This window comes from Falco peregrinus, chromosome 7 (assembly GCF_023634155.1).
Source record: "Falco peregrinus isolate bFalPer1 chromosome 7, bFalPer1.pri, whole genome shotgun sequence".
In the NCBI taxonomy this organism is placed as follows: domain Eukaryota; kingdom Metazoa; phylum Chordata; class Aves; order Falconiformes; family Falconidae; genus Falco; species Falco peregrinus.
In genome coordinates, this window is record NC_073727.1 from 67,162,039 (window position 1) to 67,183,549 (window position 21,511).

The 21,511-nt window shown below is 36.3% G+C and overlaps 1 protein-coding gene across 2 annotated transcripts in view; it reads left to right on the forward strand.

Moving 5' to 3' along the window:
* PXDN (peroxidasin) overlaps positions 1-21,511 on the forward strand; it is a 90,283-nt gene that overhangs the window by 33,082 nt on the left and 35,690 nt on the right. Inside the window, exons 4-10 of one of the 2 annotated variants that reach the window (XM_055810689.1) lie at positions 5,548-5,619; positions 12,798-12,869; positions 13,441-13,512; positions 15,531-15,700; positions 17,030-17,147; positions 19,262-19,431; positions 20,359-20,631. In XM_055810689.1, coding sequence (XP_055666664.1) covers positions 5,548-5,619; positions 12,798-12,869; positions 13,441-13,512; positions 15,531-15,700; positions 17,030-17,147; positions 19,262-19,431; positions 20,359-20,631 — 947 coding nt within the window. The remainder of the gene's footprint in view (positions 1-5,547; positions 5,620-12,797; positions 12,870-13,440; positions 13,513-15,530; positions 15,701-17,029; positions 17,148-19,261; positions 19,432-20,358; positions 20,632-21,511) is intronic. The other variant, XM_055810690.1, reaches the window with a different exon arrangement.

Below are 21,511 nucleotides of genomic sequence, written 5' to 3' on the forward strand. Positions count from 1 at the left end.
CTGAATAGCTGTAAGGAGGTGGGAGAAGGGAGGAAAATAAAAATCACGTAAATTTGTGCAGACATGTTCCCTGGTTTTCCAGGCTGTGTTTGATTACATTTCCTGGTCTCATTTTTATGTGTATTGTTTTTCAGTAATAAAATTGTTTAGATACAATAGGAGGAAAAAGAATATTGAACAGACTGTCCCCAAATAGTTATTAGTGTCCACGATGATTGTATTTGTACAATAGGGGTTTGTATGGTGGATCTGGTAGTGGAGTATGTAAGGTCTACTAATTCAGGATGGCTAAGCTTCTTTCCATGGTCAACAGCTGTGCAGAAATATTACTTTGTTCTTAGTTCTTTATTTCCATGTTTGCCTTTGCTTAGCTATCGTAAACCTGAGATAAAACCCAACTATGCACTCTGCTCAGCTCAATAAAAGAGTGAAAAGAGGTAACTGAACTATGATTTGTTTTCATATACATGTAATAATGTTTAGATCTGTATTGGTAAGAAAATTGGAATATAAAATTCAATGTGGTAGAAAACAGACAATTTTTTTCGCAGTAGGATCAAATGAAGTATAAATTAGGGGGGAGAGATTGTACAGAACTTAGAAATATTGTTCAGAATTTAATATTATAAAACCAAACAATCTGGAATATTTGAGGTTTCGTATGGCCTGATCCTATGGATATTTGCAAACCTAACTTGTATTGTTGTTTTTCATTAAATGAGATCATTGGTCCATGGTGTTACTTCTGTTCATATGAGAACTCAAGTACTGTCTGAAAATGTATAACTCGCTGAGTAATTTTAGAAAACCTGTCATTTCTCAGTGGCTTTGATTTAGCAAAACATAAGTGTATATAAAGTGTGTAACCATTAGTAAATATGTATGTATAACTTACAAAAATACTTGTAACTATATAGTTATATATCAAATATGTAAGTATAAAACATAATACATTATAGTTTTAAAAAAATAAAAACCAGTGTCTGAGAGATGTATGTTAAGGCCCATTCCTGTACCTCTGCTGATCCGTTTTTGTGTTTTTGGACAAAATATTTTTCCAGCAAGTATTAAACCCTAGAATTTTCAAATGCTTCTTTGTAGTATTTATTTGTAAAGTTGAGCATAGAGTTTTATGAGGCACACATGTTTTCAGAGTTGTCTGTCTGAAGAATAGATTTTGACAGAATGATAGCTTCTAAATTTCTGTGCATTGAAATTACTCATCATTGTAAAAGTTGATCTTTACATTATAACAAGAAAATTATGCACGTATGATTTTTGTAGCTTATTTTTTAGGAATCTTTGTAATCTTGTTCCATATGCAATTGAAATTTTGACAGTTCTGTAAACAGTTTTGTGTGCTCTTGCTATGTTGTTTCTGGTAATGATTTGTCTTTGAATTCATATACTAAAAGTTGGAAAGAAAGAAACGTAATTATTGTTCTGCTATGAAACCAAGAGGATACCTCCCCCCCACCCCCCAACCTTTCTCCTTTTCTGTCTGTCTGTCTTTGTTTCATATACCTTGGTGTTGGCAATATGGTCCCTTATTAAGGGTCAAAAAGGCATTAGTAGCTTGGACCCCATCCGTAATATATATATTTTTTTCTCTGCGTTTCAGTCATTCTGTATAATTTTTTAGATCATCTTCTGTTCCCCCTTCTACAAAGGATACTGTAAACACTCCTGTCTAAAATAAGCTTTAGAAGTTGATATGAGCAAGACAATTGGTAACATTTGTAATCTGTGCTCCTGATGCAAGATTTATATGTATATGTGTACATGACGTACATGGTACACTGAATATATTTAATTGACTTCCTGTGAGTTATTCAGTTTACTGACTACAGGTGGTAGTACAGAAAGAAAAGCTTCCCACCCTTATAATATAGATGCAGGCAGATTTGTGGACGCTTGGTAGGATAATCCTTCCTGATCCTGAAAGCCAACAGTTTAGTCTCCAAGAGAGAAGATAATTGGGAATTGAAGGTAGACATGTACTACTGTTTTAACATGTAGGATACTAGAGTATTTGGAATCAGCAATGGGAAAAATGAGGTTAAGTTAAAAAGAAAGTATTTTATATTTTTCCTTATCTCCTCCCTAAATTTAGATTAGCAATTTAAAAAAAACAAACAACATTCCAGGGAAGGTGCTTGGTATTTACAGAACAGTAAACTGAAAGCTAGTGTGAAGTAAGTGAAGGAAATAAAAATGGAGAAGGAGAAGAACTTTGGCAACCGCATTAATGCATGGTCACTTAGTTAGAAATAGAGAGGTGAGGAACCAGACATAACAACATTGCAATAAACTTGATAAATGGAAAATAAGACTGTATGAAGTATATCAGTTCTGGAAATACTAAAGGAGAACGTGTAAGGTTTGTTTTGCCTTTGGTGAATGAAGTAATAGTGGTAGATGATATGTTGCAGGCTTGCCAAAGTGCTGAGTTTCTGGCCTCACCCTTCCAGAAATGGGATTAGGTCATGTTTCTTCCTGTGCCTTTTGCCACTGTTGCTGTCATGGTCATGTTGCTTTGTCCTTTGAACACCTCCAGTGATTCTGAATCTTATTTCTTTGCAATTCATGTTGCTAATTCCACCATCTCCTTTATGTTTCTATATAGATCTTTTCCTATACTTATTTACTTCTCAGGTTTAACTCTACAATGCCTGATATTGCTATTACTTTTTACCTTTTTCCCCCCTCTAGTTCCAAATAAATATGCCTGGATCTTACTTTCCTTAAATCATATGACTTTTAATACAGTCCATAAAAAAAAAAAAAAAGGCAAAAAACCCCCACAAAAATTATCGTCATAAGGGGATCTGACAAATGTCTTAATCAGAACTACTTTTTTTCTAATTTCCTGATAACTGGTTAAGTATTTGTTTGTTCATTTCCCAAGTATATGACCAGTACCTCTGGCCTTTATCAGCCTTGCCTGCTTTTCGGAAAAATGCTATTTCTTTAAAGTCTTCTGAAAACAGTTAGTAGTAATTGGCAAAAGATAATTAAATGTCTTAATAGAATATATCCCTTTGTCATCTTAAGCCAATGTTTGTTCATTCTTTGTAAAATTTACTGGCTCAGTTCTGTAAGAAAGCTTTTAGGTAAATAAATTATGTTACTTTTTCCCTAATTATACCCTAAATCTGTTTTCTGCTAATGTAGCTGGGATAAATTTTGAGAATGTTTTTGTTAATCAGTGCGGTGTTTGTTTTACTTGTTAGGCACAGTAGCATTTTAGAAAGACATAAATATTTTTTGCAAGTGCTACTTATTTGTATTTTGTATTCTGTCATCTCTCTCTTCATTAGGTAAATATTTATATATCTTTCTTTCTGTTAATATCCTGAGGGAAACAGCTACACAATTAAATGTAAGTCTGGTTAGCACATCTGTCGTGGGAAACATGTTTTTGTAGATTTGGAGTTTCTCAGCAGTGGGCAGACATGATGGACTGAGGTCAGTTGAATGTCCTGCAGCTAAGGGTTTTCTGATCAGAATGGAAAAAGTTGTAGTTTAAAACTGAATCCCAAATAAAGTCTCTCTACAGTGGCTTGGTAAGAGCTCCAACAGGGGACACGAAAGACTGCTCCCTTCCCTGCGATATGGTGGTAAAAGTCTGCAAAACTACAGTCGCTATCCCACTCTTCCTCTCACTCACCTTTGTTTTCCATTCTGCCTTATTTTGTCTGCCAAAAGTAGATAAAAGTTACATGAGTGATTATGGTAAAATGTTTTGGTTTTTTCCAAACTGGATTAATTCAGATTTCTTGAATAGAATTCTTCAAATGCCCACAAGAGACGCTTAACTGAGGTTGGTTATTAAAACCATTTTAGCCCACTCTGGTTGGGTGGTCTGATCAGGAGTTTAGTATTTGGAGGAATAAGAGGAATTTCCACATTGCCAAGTGGAATGCATTAAGAATGGCAAATAACACTTCAGCTGTTCAGTCCTTGAAATTTTCTAAGGATTGGGAAGAAATGGTGCAGTTAAAATTCTCGCTGGAAATAAGGTAGGAATTTAACATCATACAGAAAAGAAAATCAAGGAGATACAAAATTGTAATGTTTATGATCCTCAAATGAATTGATATTTCTGAGTCAAAACAAGTATTTGAATATTCATGAAATATTTTTTCAAATAGAATAAAAACCAATTCCACATCCAAAATGTTTAATACATCTGTCCTCTCTCTTTTCAAATTATTGTAAAAGTTTTTACAGTAATTGCACGTGACTATTTTTTTTCCCCAGTTTAATTTGTTCATAATTTTGAGCATCTTAAACACCTCAAATTTTTGCTTCCTTGTTATTCTGTTATTGGAGGAACTCTGCTTTTTGTTCGGATGTGTATCTATGTTCATTAAGTACTCCTGAGTCTGTATATTTATGTGTTGGAACCTCGGCAAGCAATGCATTGGAAAACTATATTTAGACACAACGGAAATGTGCTACTCCATATTGAAAAAAGTAATAATAGAAAAGCCAAAACCACTACTAATAAAATGCCTGCTAATAAAGCCATTTGTGGTCCAAAGTCTCTTCACCCCTTTTTTTTTGTAGAAATCCATGCCTGATTAACTGAGTTTCAAATCATTTGTCAAATAATTGTGAGAAAGTTCTAAACCGCAAACCTGTTCCTAACCTAACACAGACAGTGACTGACACTGAACCCCATAAGTATTTTCATTTGCTGCCTCCATGGAGAAACTGCAGTCATTAGCTAAGCTGCGTGATTTTTCTCCAGCACCCTCTCGCTAAACCATTCTTGCTGTTAAAAGCACGATGAATGTGAGCACATACACTGATACATCCTGATTTATTTTAATTCTGTAGAAAAGGTATAAACACATGCGAACATACTGGTACTCTGCATATGTTTATTCTGTTTATATTATAGAGTATCAATGGGGACCTAATGTCCGTATTCTACAGAGCGCTAAAAGAAATATATAATGCTGTCTTATGGATGTGATACCAATATTCTAATGTGTATTTTTTTGTAAATATTCAAAAGGTGATGCAGGTGGAGTTACAGAAATTCTCACTGTTTGTTCTCCAAGTCCAGTGAAAAGACTTATTCCATCATAATTTGAGTATTTGTACCAGTATTTGGATGAGATTTTAAAGAAAATCAGAGGCCAATGGCATCCCCAGTGTGTTCTGGCAAAGGCATTTCTGATGCAATTCTGTCCTGTTGAGTTGAATTTATTTTGACTTTTGGCAAGCCCATCAAGAAACTGAGGGGCAAAGAAACAGTAAGTAATGTAACAGTGAGCACTGGGAAGCCCAAGACCATCCAGGTGACAGCCTCAGGGCCTACAAGGCTCCACGCTTTTGTCTTTCCTGACAAATATTTGGGACAAAATTTCAAGGACAAAGTATTTTTATGTGTATGTGTTTAGTTTTTGTTTTGTAATTTTTTTTTTCCTAATATGTACTTGAAAAACTATCTTCATGTGTCAACTTAATTCTTCTTTTCCACTTTCATGTAGCTCTTGTTCGTGTACTAATATTACTGATTGTTTCTTGTTTCAGCTATTTGTACAAGAATGAAATCCAGTCAATTGACAGGCAAGCATTTAAAGGACTTGCCTCTCTAGAACAACTGTAAGTGCCTTTTCTCTTCTGTGCTGTCATCTCCATGGTTCCCCTGCAGAGGAAAAGTGCACGCCTTGATCCATACTGCCTGCATGCTCTGCATGTCTGCACTCCCTGGGTTGTTAGGCAGAAAGCCCCATAATCATTTGCATGTCAAGAAACACAATTGATCTCTGTGTCAAATTCCTCATTTCTATGTTTGTCTTTTATTTGTGATTTGCATTTCTGGTGTCCCTGTACATTGTTACATAGCTTTGATGAAGAAGACACATTATTGTGGAAAATGTTGAAAACTAATGTGTATGGCTTAGATATTTTGATTTAATTTCTGTAGGTTTTATAACATTGCAATTCCTTTGACTGCAGCAGTTTGTTTTATGCAGCATAACTAAAGCACAATTAGTCTCTTGGAAGTTTAACCCAGTTTTATTATATTTTAAAATGAGATTTCAAAATTAAAACCTTACTATTGTTCATATGTGTTAATCATTGCCATATTAAGAAGTAAGAAAGTTAATAATTTGTAATGTAGGTGTTTCAGTAGTGTTTTCTGGAAAGATTGATTAAAATCATAGTCAGTTTCCTGTGTAATGACTGAAGAATAATTTCTGCTGAAAAAGAATGAAAAATGCAGTCCTTAACATAACAAAAACTGATTGTATTGATTCCGTTAAGTTTAACTATACTTTTTTTTTTCATAATCAGAAAGCATTGCTATACATTCATTGTGGTAATGTTTAGGAAAACAGAAAGAGCTATAAATGCATAGCTATTTCATAGTCTGACTGCCAAATAACAGTACTAGACCAATGAGTTTTGTAGCATATGAATTTTGGGAGCTGAACATCTTTCTTCTAGGACCAACATAAATTTTGAAACTCATGACGGTGTTATCAGTGTAAAACAAATTTTCTATACATACCAGTTTCCTTGTTACTATAAACCTGTAGTGGACATTAGTGGACACAGTGTGTATCTGAAATAAAATGACATTTCAGATGTGGACAAAATCATACAAGCTCATTTTACAGGGCAATAGATGCCTTTTGAAGGAAGAGCTTCTATATAAAACAAAAGTGGTAATTATAAAACATATAAAAATGTCATTTTTTTTCCTTAATGTCTTTCTCTTCCTCCTACTCTAGAAATGATTACTGCAGCATATTGACAGCAACTGGTAGGGCTTACTTGCATGCTAATAGCAATTCTTATTTTCTGTGTAGAATTCTAAATATTGAGGCCTATTTATTGAATTACTAATACTTCCAAAATAATAATCTTCCCCATGCCACAAGCCTGATATGCTGTAAGTGGCAATATTTATCCTTTTTATCCTTTTTTCTTTTGCTCTATTTCCTGTTGACTCATGACTAAAAATCATAAATCACTTTGGAATATTAACACCTTCTGAATGTACATTCCTGCTAGGTTGCAGTTAAGCCTCTCAGCCTGCAGTGATATCATGCTGTCAACTTAAGCTCAGACTTGAGACATCAACATTACTCTATATGAAATTAAGTTTTAAACAGGATTTGAGTCTCATCGCTAGCTGGGAAGTATGGAAATGGAGCCTGACATGGTCACTGCTCAGGGACTGCCCTTATGTCACAGCATCAGTTGTCACAAGCAGTGCACATGGCTGGTCTGGTGAGCTGCCGGGGGAGTTAATGCCCTGCTGGGTGCACATCAGAAAGCACACTTCTTCTAGACCCTTCTCCTGTGCAGATCTTAAAGGGAAGGCTTGCCAGCTGGGAAAATGGGAGCACAGGAAGCCAGTGGCAGGGCTGGAGGGTATTCACTGAGATTTGTAGTTTGAGAGATTTGTCATTTAAGCATCTTTAGCATAAAAATAGGTTCTGTCTCTACGGGTTCTGTTTTATCACATTATCCTTGGAGAAAGATTGTGTTCTCAAGGCTAAAGTTAGTCTTTGTGAACAAGTTCCCAAGTCCTCTAACTTCAGTTTGGAACAGTACCAACTACTTGGTCATTATTTCTGCATTTGAGGTTTCTATGGCCTAAAGTTATCAAACATTTTGCTACTTATGTGTTGACTCAGCCAATTCTCTGCTCAGTGCTCAGCAGAGTTCGCAGAAGTAGATGCTGTAGCCCACATCTCGGGGAAAGTTTTGATTCATAGTAATTCTACTCCAGTGAAGCTGAATGAAACTGATAATTACTTTTTTTTTTTTTTTAAAAAAAACCACAGGACAGCAAGCATTTTTCTGTTTTTTTTTTTTTGTTGTGTTGGTTTTTGTTTTGTTATTGTTCTTTGAGAGAAACTGTAAACATAGTTTGATTTAGAACTGTTACATGTATAAGGGAAGAATAAACTTGGTATTTACTGCAGCTGGCAGAATCCTTCTTAAACCTCTGTGGCAGAATTCTTATCTGCTGATGTAGTAGTAGATCTTTTTCTTCGTAAATTTCTGCCAAGGGAATAAGATCTTTGAATCAGATCTTGAAATTCACTTGTGCTAGAGTAAATTCTGAAAAAACTTTGCAGTCCTAGGCACTTGAACATATTGAGCCATACATATTTCATCACCTAACTCTTCACTCATGGCCGCTTAGTGAAAAGTAGCCACTTAGTACCAATTTAGACCCTGTTAAATCTGCAAGATGGGTTTGGATCTGGCAAATGTGACACAAAGCTGCAGGCAGCTTGTGATTTTTCAGAGCAGCAGCTGGAAGGCAGCCAGAGCACCTGAAAGGCAACGAAAGCTGCCTCTGTATGCTTGCGCTTAGACAACTGCTATATGCCTCTATACGTCTGTGCTTGGAGAAGTGAATCCCACCTGAAATGTCACAGATACCTGGCTTGTGAGGTCACAAGTCTGCTGTGTCTGGATCCCAAGATAGAGCTCTAACTGCAGTCCTATTTCCAGATATGTGTACATTACTTTTCTTCCAAACATCTACTATATTTTTTGAGAGCTTGGCTTAAAAGCTGTATGTATCAGGGACAAAAAGTGTTCTCTGTAGTCCTTAACTAGAGGGATCCCCAATACTAATAGAATAATTTAAATCTGTTTACCTGATCTAGTGGAAAACTAATTATGCATTTTCTTCTGACTTTCATATTAACATACTAATTTTGCTCTTTATAAGCTGTTAATAGAGTTATGCTGTAGTTTGTGTCCACATGTACGTATTTGGGGGAAATTAATAGATAAAAATGTTATTTTACATATAGTGATGCAGCTTGTTATATATTCATTTTATTTCCCTCAATTCAATTTTTAGTAGCTTTGAAATGTTGCTGTGAATTTTAAACAGTTTTTTTATTACAAAAAGTTCCTGGGTTTTGCATAACTGTATGTGAGCAGTTAAGCACATTTAACACAGTGGAGCCTGATTAAAGTCTCATTGCTGCTAAAAATACCTATGGGAAGGAATAATGAAAGAAAAGTAATTAATAAACAAAGAAACCCAAAAGGTATGAAAGGGGCCTTGAGAAGTACGTCTTTATTATTCTAACATAAGATCGGCTAGGGACAGCAAACCTATGTGACTGGAAACAGATATTTATCTAGCTTTATTTTAAAAGTCCTTAAAGAGAGGATTCCATAATATCCTTAAGTATCCTGTTCCAATATTTTATATCATTATTGTAATACCTTATTTAAATCTCTTTCCTTGTGATTTAAGCCTGTTAATTCTTATCATACCCCTGGGCAGAGAAAGCTCTTTGATAAATGCAGGAAAAATTCTTTCTAACAATCAAAATTACAAACATGCTATTTAAATATTCAGAACATAAGTTATACTCGACTAATGGATTGTAAGTACTTCCTCAAAGATGTGGAGGTACTATTAGAAATAAGCAATTGGCATATATGTTAAAAGTAATCCTCTACAAAAATACTATGCTACAGAACACACAATGCTAAATTTAGTGCTGTGAAAAATGCCCCGGGACTGAATTTTACTGTAAATATTCATATCCAAGATTAATAATAGCAAAGGGAAAAGTGTACCGTGCTTATTTGATCAAGTCTTTGTCTTCCTCTAGGTGCATTTCATTTGGACATTTTTTTTCCCCTTTAAGTATTTCCTTCCCTTCTGTTTCATCCTTGATAATGAATTCAGAATTAAAAAAGGAAGACACAGTATTTAAAAATCACTCTTGCATGCTTTTTTTTAAAATTTGCATTATGAAAGTCTTGTTAATACCCATTTCATTATATCACACTACTGTTCTTAAGAACGTTTTATACTCTGAACATAAGAGGTCTGTAAAGACATGTTAGTGTGAGATTATTTCCTGAAAATGATTACCTTTAAAGTGAATTTCCAGTCCAAGAAATTTTCATAGTAATTAAAATATTAAAAATCCTTTAAAAAAGAATGAATGTGCTACATGGATAAAAAGAATGTGATAAGTGATAAAATGTGATTAAACTGTAGGTTGTAAAACCAAGGATTTTTTCATTCTTTTTATTGTAGACTTACAGTGCAATCTGGTTTCTGCATCTATTTGTTTGGAATTACACTTGTTGCTGATTACTTTGCCTACATATTTAACACTTTGTTCTGTTGATAAATTGCTTGACAAGTTGCTCGGGACTTTTTTGAGGTCATAATTTAAAGACCTGCAAAACCCAACTAACCTGTCATATGAAGCAGTTAAGCGTATTTTCCAGTTGGACTTCATTATTTGATTTTTTGAACTACTTCAGACAGCGTGATTTCTGATGAGGTAAAGTTAACTGTTAAAATATGCTTCAGTGCCTGAATTATTGTAGTTGTACCTGTGATGATTTGAGGTTGTAAACAAGGCAAGGTTTATAACAGAAATATTGTTTTAATTATCTGATTACTTTGGTTGGCAAAACAGGATGAGTTTTCTGGCACATAAAGTATTGTTTACATCTGTAACTATAGTAGTCTTGAATACTGAACAGCAGTTATGAACTGTTGCTTTGAGTTTAATGATGTACATATACATCACTTAAACCATCTGAGAGAGGTGTCCTTTCTTTTCCTGTCTTTGCTAATCTCACCTCTGATCCGTGGACCTGAAGAAGGGGTTCTGTGCCTCTGTGTGCCTACTTTTTACCAGTGCTATTTCTTGCTCTAGTAAGAGGCATTATTTGTACCTACACATCTTACCTTGTCAGTGCCAAAGAGTTAGAAGAAATTAATTTATTGGGAAGGTAAGGAGGTGTGTTTGTAAGGTGCTCATGAATCATAAAAATGCAAGTACAATTAACAATGTTGAAAAGGAAAAGATCCCTGTTGCCTGCACGAGAAGTAGTGTATGTATTTTTTTTTTTTTCCAAAACCAAAGCTGCTTCAGAAGAAGTAAAAAAACCCTACAGTTGGGCCTGGTTTTTCCCTGTATCCTCTTTCACTGCCATGATCCCCATCTTGCCTTGCTTCCTCCCAAATGCTGCTGATGCTGGACAGGTGGATGAGCAGAGCCCTGGCTCCGGGTGAGCTGTGCCTGCCCACCTCATGGGTGGTCCACGGGGCAGATACCAGCCCTATCCTGCTGGTCCTTCCTCAGGGCTGGGCCTGATGGAGGTCTCTCTTCTCTCTACTAGTGATTCTGATGAACCTTGCAGGAAGTATCTGCCTTTGAGATGTCTGCCTTTTTAATTTAGCTGAAATTGGCTTGTATTTTCAAAAGGGAGATGAAGACTGGCAGGCGTAGCATGATCATGTGCTTCTTGTTTCCTCATGCATACAATCATAGTCTATGCTTGCTACAATATGTGGCCATGCATTGTACTGGCATAAAGCAGACTTGATACTCTGATGTGCCTGATCACATCTGTGCTGATTTATTGGCTTTTTCTGTGGTCCCTGTTCATTGCTCCCTGGCATCGCTTGCTGGCTCATGCTCGGGCTGTGCTGCTGCTGGCGGGGGATCTGGGAGACTGCCAGGCACGTGCCTGGCTTCCCCGCTGCACGCACCTTCCAGGGCTCGCTGCAATCACTCTGCCATAATCACCGCTTGCTCCCGCTTTCCTCACTCTGTGACGACCATTCGGCTCGGGTCAGGGATTGGAGCATGTGCGGTATTTCAGTCCTATTACTTTTCATGCTGAATGATTACTTTTTCAGGAGTTTGTGGGGTCCGAGATGGTCTCTTTGCTTTTAAATGATGCTCCTTTTCATTCTTCAGCCAATGGTGATTTCTATATATGCACATTCTTCGAATGTCCTTGAGTTTGCCAGAGGTCAAATAGGAAATTTTAGGAGGTCTGGATACATTTAGAAATTAGAAGGATCCAAAGTCTATAAATAATTTTCACATTTCCTTGTGCAAGTCTTACCAATTACTTCTTGTTTTGTCATCTGCAAGGCTATAGAGTACCTCCACAACATAGTCAAGACTAGAATGGTCCTGCCTTTGCAGTCCATTTTCACAGTAGTTACAGATTAACAATCTGGTTATTTATCTTGTTACATTAGACTTTTTCAGTTTTACAGGATTAACATCTCTGTAATATTTGTTGCTGTGTAATATTAAAAGCTTACATAAGCATCAACAGAGCATCAAACAGCACAGCTGTGGTGGTTAATTGTACACCAGCTGCTGGAAAGCCCTTTCTCTAAAAGCAGTTCAATCAAACTTGGTTTTATATTATGAATTTGTTTGGGTTTTGAACTTTTTGAGACCATTCATCATGGCTTTAAATGCCAGTATTCATGGACTAGAACAGGTTACTTCTCAGCATAGTTTTAAATGTTCACACAGTGTGATAGCAATGAGAACAGTTCCCTGCTAAAAATGTTGTCCATTTAGAAACTACAAAAGTTTTCTAAGCAACTGGCAACATTTTCCTGTAAAAAAAAAATCATAATTTTCTTTTTTCCATATATATTTATTCAAGTGTGCATACTAATGAAAACTAGACTTGGCAAGAGAGTGTTCCAAGTAGTATCTCCAAAGTAATGGTTTTCAAACTTTTTTTTTTGCGCATATGTACAGTCACAGAGATGATATATAGTGGTCTGCAAACCCCTCTTTTTTTCTTTTTTTTTTTTTTTTGTCATGTCTTACATTTCTCAGATTCAAGTACAGGATTCAGATAATAACAGAAGAAATTTAAGCCACTACATCATCGTCACCCTTTAGATGTGTAAACAGTGTGTAAACAATAATTGCTTTATAATATTGCAGCTTCATTAAGAAAAACGTTTCAGTATTTTCTTTTTTTGTTTAACATATTTTCAGGTATCTGCACTTTAATCAAATAGAAACATTGGAACCTGAATCCTTTACCCATCTTCCAAAACTTGAAAGGCTGTAAGTTTGTTTTTCTTGGGGTAAGATTCAGAAGTCAGCTTGCTTGTTTGAATTAAATGTTTGAAACTGTAAAATAATATTTTTATCATGCCCATAAATTTTTTTATCTAAATCTTTTATTGTAACTACTACATAGTCTTTGCCAAGAACACGTTGGTCAGGCTGACCATAGAGGCATGCAGAAGTGAGCATTGCCTGTGGTGTATTTTTCTATTGCAAACTATTTCCCAGAAAGCTGTGATCAATGTTTGACATAAAATAAATGTTATGAATGAAGAAGTAGATTTAGATTATGACTTTTTTTTTTTTTTTTTTTTTTTTAGTTTCTCATTTGAATACTTATGAACTGCCTTGCTTTTTGGTCACTTCTTTTTATGGCTTCTTTCGCTCCATATGGACGCTAAATACACCTTGGAGGCCACTTAAAAATAGCAGCCAAAGAATTGCTGAAAATGGTTACATTTATTATTATTTTGTAAAATTATTTTCTTTTAAATGGTTTCTAGAAGAATGTAAATTAATGACTATTTCAAAATCTGAATTACATGAGTATTTCTGTGCTTTTTAACAGATTTTTGCATAACAACAGAATAGCTCATTTGATTCCTGGAACATTTAGTCACTTAGAATCTATGAAGAGACTGTAAGTAAATTGAATTATTATTGAACTAAAGAAAGTTTAAATAATCTAATTAGACTGTGTCTCATCTTGCAATGTTTATCTTCCTTGCAAATGCCTTTCATTGTGTAATTGTTTTAAATATTAAATAATTTTTCCTAGAGATGTGTTCCAGTTGTTTATGTACATAGGTTGAGACCATTGCTTCATATCTTACTGTCTTTAGTAACTAAATCCTTTTGTTTGTTTCCTGTCTTGGAGTTATTTGTAATCATATGGTCTTTTTTTGTAGACTAAATAATACATACAGATCCTGCTTTGTGGGTTTTTTTTAGTGTTTTCATTTTATTTTATTTGTTATTTTATTTTTGGGATATTTTCCCCCCTCTTGTCTATGTCTTACTGGGTGATCCTTCTATGATGTCTTTCAATATTTGATTATTTCAGTATTTTCTTTTTATTTGTCCTTATCTGATAAACCATCAAGCACCTTTTTATAATCATGTTTTTAAGAATATAACTTTAAAAGCGACTCCAGGAGCCAGTTCTTCTTGAAATGCCATTAACTTGGAAAATTAGAGGCTTCTAAGTCCCCCACTTAAAAACTTAAACTCAATATGAGTACCATAATAAGGTGACTTTCAGATGGTTTTCTGTCCCTCACTTTGTATCTTCACTGATCTAGGATAAACATTCTCTAAATTACCCAAGACTGCCATTTTGAGAAAGGCAGTGATGCTTTCATACCCTCCTTTCTGGGTGGGCTGATGAGGGTGTGCTGTGCAGTGAGCCATAGCGCTAGGTCTACTGGGAAAAGAGATCACAAGGGACATAAGGGAAGGTGGTCCTGCTGGTTTAAGACATACCATACCTTTAACTATGGGCAGAAGGCAGGATAAAGTAAATTTTGATGATGCACGCGCCTTCCAGTGGTAGCTGCTTCACTCATACCTCCCTTAAATTTTTGTGGAGTTCAAGCGAATGGAAAGGGATGCTTCTTCACGTAATTCATAGGTAAAGGGGAATTTAAATAGTGGCTGTTAGTGGAAGAGAACACCGAGCTAGACTGACCTGGTGTCCTCTGACCTGGAACAGCTTATCCCTAAAGGTCACATCATGACTTTCTTGTTCCAGATTTAAATTCTGCCGGTAACATCTGATATATCAGGAGACATTTGTACAGAAACTTTAAAAATAGTTTTGCTTGTTCTTGCCTGGTTTTCATAAGACAACAGGGAAGAAATAATACCTGGGCATTTGTAGAAGAAGTTAAAAGAATACTAAAGGACAAAATGATCAAAAAGTTTACTACCCCTAAAGATACACCACTCTGAGGTTGCTTTGCCATACAGTTTTATTTTCAATCTATGTATACTGATATATTTAATGGTACAGATTTCTGTACTTAATGGGGTTTTTTTCCCTACAGGGCCTTCCACCAGAAAGTGCAGTCCTCCATGTAGTAACAGGGCCCTTCACTACTGGAAAGAAAGTAACAGAATTTATGGGTTCTCGTTATCTGCAATAGGCAGGTTTTTTACAAAGTTACTGACCCGCTGAACTCAATGGGAGCTTAATGTTTAAATAAAACTGTGGGTCTTTGTCTCAGTTGCCTGATCTGCAAAATGGGAACTTGTAAAAATGTCAAGTTAGCTGTGAAGTTGCTACAGTAATAAATATTAAACAGGAAAAAAAAAAAAAAAAAAGATGTGGGAGAATGGTGTAAGTTCTTTATTTAAAAAAAGTTTGTATAACATCTAAATAAAACCTGATTTATTCAATGAATACTGGCGTTAAAAAAGGAATGTTATTTAGATGCTTGCTAGCTATATTGAACACAGTCCTGCCCATGCAATAAAAATGTTATGCATTGTCATAAAGACTACCAGAGTGCATATAAGCAAGAAATAATCACCTGTGTTCTGTACTGTCCATTGTCTGTATTCACAGGTAGAGGTATTGCTGGTACTGCAGAACCATTTTGATCCTGGCAAAACAGTCAAAGCTTGCTAACAGGTGTTGTGGCTGCTTGTTTTGTGCAGGCGCTTGGATTCAAACGCCCTTCACTGTGACTGTGAGATTCTGTGGCTGGCAGAGCTGTTGAAGACATATGCAGAGTCAGGTAATGCTCAAGCAGCAGCTACCTGTGAGTATCCACGAAGGATCCAAGGAAGATCAGTGGCCACGATAACACCAGAAGAACTTAACTGTGGTGGGTTTGCCACTTCCTGATGGCTTTTTTGGTTTGTTAGATGTGCCTGAACTGTATTTTTGTTTGTTTGTTAGGATTTGTTGTTCTGTTCTCTTCAATACCACTGACCACCTCTGGTCAATATCTGTTATTTCCAGAAATCTCCTTGTGTTCCTTCTCCATTTTTGTCTCCTGGCAGAACTGATTGATTTTACCCCTCAGCCTATCTTTAATGAAACAAATACAGCCATGTTTGAAATTTCTCCTTGAGGAACTCAATGTGATTATCCAGAAAAAAAAGTTTATTTTTCTTTTTATATTTCAGTTTTGGTCATAAAAGGATTTTAAGCTAGGGTCACTGGTGTTATGTTAATATTGTTTGGTATCCTTTATTCCCTTCTATACAAGGGAAAGATAAGAAGGAAGCTGTACAGAATTACCTCAGACTTCACAGATCTTCGTGTTAAAACTCTTGTTGATATTACTGGAATCAAGGTCGGGCCACTGGATTATTTTTTTTTTTTTTACTCGGCTATACTTACGAGGAGTGCCCTGTACAGGTGCTGAAATCCTCTGTCACTGAACGATTACTGGATAAGCACGTCTATTATAATCCTCTTGTTTGTCTGTATTCCTTCAGCCTAGGGGTGTGAAGGCTTAGCCCTGCACCTCTCTGCTCCAAAATCAAAATGCAGATTTCTCATCAAGCTATGGGCATTTGCTTGCCTAGCCACATGATGAGGCCAAGATATAAAATAAGGAAATTGTCCTTTTGGTTGTGTTGGATATAGTTCTGATTAGTAGAATTATGACCATGGACCATGTGTCTATGAGGTTCTTGAAAAAGATAGCAAAAAGGGGATTTGGTGCAGGAATAATTCACATGGTATCCTACCAGCTCTCAGCACATCTGAGGAGCCTGAATATGGAAACTGCAGGAAGCAAACTGGACAAATTATTCTGTAGGAGGCAGGTTAGGACTGATGCTTATCTAGAGGAAGTTACTTTGAATGGCACTTGTGCTTGCTGCTTTAAAGTTTTTCCTTCATAAGCAAATTGAGCCTCTGTTCAAATAAATAAAAGAGCTACTTTAGAACCTGATACAAATTTGGATAATCCATTTCCAGTCTGCTAAAAGGTATTGCGGAACAATGGAGGCAGTCAGAAAGCCCACAGCCACGTCTGCATAGGGAAAACTGCATTTAATCCTGATTAAGTGTATAAGTACTTTAAGTTAAAACATTTGTGAGAAGTGTTTTTCTACAAGGTGTATGGAAAATCTTTTATTTACCATTCTTTAGTAGTTTTAAAACAAGTAAGAGTTCCTTATACATTTTATTGTTGATACAGAGAGGCCAAGAATTACATCAGAGCCTCAGGATGTGGATGTTACCTCAGGGAATACAGTGTACTTCACTTGCAGAGCTGAAGGCAATCCTAAACCAGAAATTATCTGGCTTCGAAACAAGTAAGTTTAAAAAAGGAAGAGAGAAACTTGGTGTAAGCATGTTTGTCTGGGTGTGTGTACATTTCTGGATGCATGTCCACATGTATTACATGCTAATATGTAGAATAGTTACAGCAGAAACATTAATTATAGAAGTAGTATATGAAGTAATAATGTCCCAGATCATTTTTCATTAGTTATTTTAAACACTTAAAAGCTGATGCCTTTAGAAAATATTAAATTGTAACTATAACACTATTGGAAAGATTTTCAACTATAGTTATACCTACAGAGATGCTCGCAGCTGTAAAACTAAATCATTTATGTGTGAGTACCAAGCAATCCAATATGGATGTGTTGGACGTGCAGTTTGTGGGTTAGGTAGTGTTTGTTTACTTTTTGAGGTAGAGCAAAAACTACATTTTTAAAGGACTGACTGGGTAAGAGTTAGATTTCTTAGAAAGTCTTCTTGAGCCTCAGCTCCTCAGAGGCAGCTTTCTTTTGAGGTGTGGCTCCTTCCAGGAGAGGAGGGATATATCAATTTCCAGGCTCCTTATACTGGTACATGGAGGGCAGGCAAATGCTTATATCATAGGATTGCAGATGAAATCAGGTTGGAGGAGGTCTCAGGAGATCTCCAGTGCAGCTTTCTGCTCAAAGCAGGATCATACCAGGTTGCTTTATCCAGTTGGGTCTTAAAAGCCTTGAAGGATAGAGGTAGCACAGGCGCTCTAGTCAGCCTGCTCCATTGCTTCTCCTCACTGCTTAGGGTATGTGGAGGGAAGGGCCTACAAAGGATGTGTGTCTTTCAGCAGCCCAAGGGGCAGCCTGCTGCAGAGTGACTGCTTAAGCTGTGCCCAGAGCCTGGCTCCCTCCAGCAGTGCTGGGCACAGCACAGCTAAGCCAGCCATGTAGCAGTACATCACCCCCCTTAAGGCGATGTGAATTTATGACAGACACATGAATTGTGAGTTTACCACTAGCTTAATGAGGCTTTGACTTAATAATGCTTTTATACAAATGGAGAACCTGACCTGGAAAATAAATTCTCTACATTTTCTATCAGCAAGTGAGACATTTTAGTTTGTTAGTTGCTGATAAAATGGCACAGCATGGAGTCCTGGTTATTTCCACTGATATCAGTGAGAACCCCACATGCAGAAAGAGTACAGCGTTTTATGAAGTATGTAAAGAACAGAGCCTTGAACTTGGATGGTATAATTATTTCATTAAAATTTTCTTTGGCTCGTGTCCTTTTTGTAATAAACAAAGAAAACATGTATTCAGAATACACATATGAAAGAGTTTTAAGAAGAAATTTGAGCTTGGGGTGTAAGATTATTGACTCTGGCATGTTTCCTGGCTGCATGAATGAGAGCAAAGCTCTTTGCAAGGTAGTTGAATATGGCAAGATTTTAGTCAAAAGCCATTGACCTGTTGAGCAGTATGTTGAATAGATCAGCAGGCTGGGTTTTGTACCTAGGGGGTGAGATCTCATCCCTCCTCTGTGCTTTCTTCATCATGTAGTGTGGGATGCAGTGAGAAAGAGTTCCTTTAATAAAAACCTGTAACTGTTCTTAGTTAATGTCACAGACCATGCACCCATGACATAGCCTGAAGAACTGATCCTACCTTATCTTTCATGCCAGAACAAATTATAATCAGGTTCATTAGTGCTCTTTGAGCAATCCAGACAAAGATTGGCACAAAGGTTCATTTTTATAGCAAATACTTTCTACTAGGAGAGAGGTTATCTTAAGTGTTGAACTGACATGATACACCTCCAGTGGAAACATTTTGAATTGATTTGCCAGTTAGAACAGCCTTAAAGGAAAATGAGACCAGGTATGTGTATTTTGTTCACTTATTTTCCCCATAAGCTTTTACTCATAGAAGTATTTTGTCTTTTCATTTTGAAGATGTAATACTTGCATAAGCAAAATTGGTTCATTTTTGGTTTTTCCTCTTCTTTTCTTTAGAACTTTTAGTTTTCTCTTATTATACTTAACACAGGAAAAACCACACACCACGACCCCAAGTTATTTTGGGTAATATAATTTTGGAACTTATTATTTGGCAGTTTTCTGTGCTTGTGATTTAAAGGTTTAACTCCAGCAGATTTTTTTTCTTCACAGTAACGAGCTCAGTATGAAAGAAGATTCCCGTCTAAACTTGCTAGATGATGGCACGTTAATGATTCAGAATACTCAAGAAACAGACCAAGGCATTTACCAGTGCATGGCAAAAAATGTGGCTGGCGAAGTGAAAACTCAGGAAGTTACTCTTAGATACTTTGAGTCACCAGGTAAAGAACATAAAGTCTGAATTTTGCATTCAGATAGAGAATTTTTTTAATATACAATTGCTAAAAAGATACTTTGGATGTTTTATGTTCTTGACATGTAGATACCTTGTGTTTGGGCACCTTAAGAACTAGAACATGAAGGTATAATATCCTTAGAACGAAAATATACATCAGCCACTTAATATGGTTATTGTAGTATGCAATTGTAGTCTTGTAGGCGGCTTGTAGAAGGGTTAGGAGAAGAGGCTCTTGCATTATGACATTGCTCAGTGCAATAATGTTCTCTCTGGATACCTGAAAATCACAAGCTTCCAAACAGGCCACTCATGAAAGCTTTGGCACACCCTGTGCAGCTGTCCTTGCGCAGGAGCTTTTTAACCTGAATCTCTGTCTGGCCAGGGCTTTGTCTTTGCAAGCACTAAATTCCTGTCCAGGACTGTAGTGTTTCTAAATTCCAAACTTTGCTGTGAGAAAATTTTGACACTCAGCATCAGGCAAACTTCAAATGTCACTGCAAAGCACACATGTAGTTGGGAAAACTTACTAAAATGTAGCTTAATCAGTTTTTTTCTTTTTTGTGCACTTATGGCAATTTTTAGCCAGTTTGTTTTCTGGGTCTCAGCGTGTATGCCTTTAAAGAGACCTTTATAAGCAGCACCAAATGAGAAGGAAGTGTTTAAAAATTGTTTTAATGGGAGTTAAGAAAAAAACATCAGCGCAATTATGAGCTTTTATTTTTTATCTGTTGATATTTATAAATGTCTGCAGCTAGATTAGGCCTAAAGCAAGGCAGATTTTGCACCAAGATTTTAAGTATGTTGGAACAGAGACATTAACTCCCTATATTCCCCAAACTGTTGCAATATTCAGCTAAATTAGTGCTTTGTGAGCTAAAAGTCATATTTAGGCATCGTTCTTTTCTCACAGCCCGGCCAAGTTTTGTGATTCATCCACAAAATACGGAAGTGCTAGTTGGAGAGAGTGTTACCTTGGAGTGCAGTGCAACTGGGCACCCCCAGCCACGCATTACGTGGACCAAAGGGGACAGAACCCCTTTACCGAGTGACCCTCGCATCACAATAACTCCATCAGGAGGACTTTACATACAAAATGTGAAGCAAGAAGACAGTGGCGAGTATACCTGTTTTGCAACTAACAGCATAGATAATATCCATGCAACTGCATACATCATAGTCCAAGGTGAGTGATGTTAAACTAGGAATGACATGCTGTAAAACATATTAGGAAGAGTCTATTACTTTAAATTGTGTGGTTTCATCTTTTCTGAATTGTTAGAGCTGAACTAAAGCCATAAGAGATTTTTCTTTCAATAATACTATTCTAGTGTAGCCCTTAGGACTCTTGCTGTACATTTCACTCAGAGTAAGATAATATATACTAATTCTTTGAAAGTTAATTTTAATTGAGTATTCTTAGAATTTAATCATTGGTGTTTTCATAGAATCATAGATTTGGTTTGGGTTGAAAGGAACCTTAACAATCAATTAGTTCCAACCCCCCTGCCATGGGCAGGGACATTTTCCACTAGACCAGGTTGCTCAAAGCCCCATCCAGCCTGGCCTTGAACACTTCCAGGGATGGGAATAAGAAATGTTTATTTCTTATTACGTTTTTTTTGCCCGTAGGAATAAACATGTTGTGTCAAATTTGTGGGAATTAGATTTCTTCTGTAGCAGGCATCAGTTCTAGAGATTAGAAATTGAAGTAACAGAAATGGAGTTTCACACACAGATCTGTGCTGCCTTTCTTTTGTAGACACTTCAGTGAATATGGGAACATTTCCTCCTGCGTTTCATGGACACTATCACTCTGCCACCTGAGGCATTAGCACACCTTTTCTGCAAAACAGAAGTCAGAGTACTCTAACTTACTGTGATCACAATAATTTTGATATTGTATGTCAATAGTATGAATATGAAGTATTCGACAACAATGTATCAGAAGCCTCCTATATATGGAGAATATTTTTTGCAAACATTTTTGTGCTGGAACTTTTATTTCTAAAACATTTTGAGTAACCTTTAAATTGAAGTTTGTTTCTGTTCTCATATTAAGATCT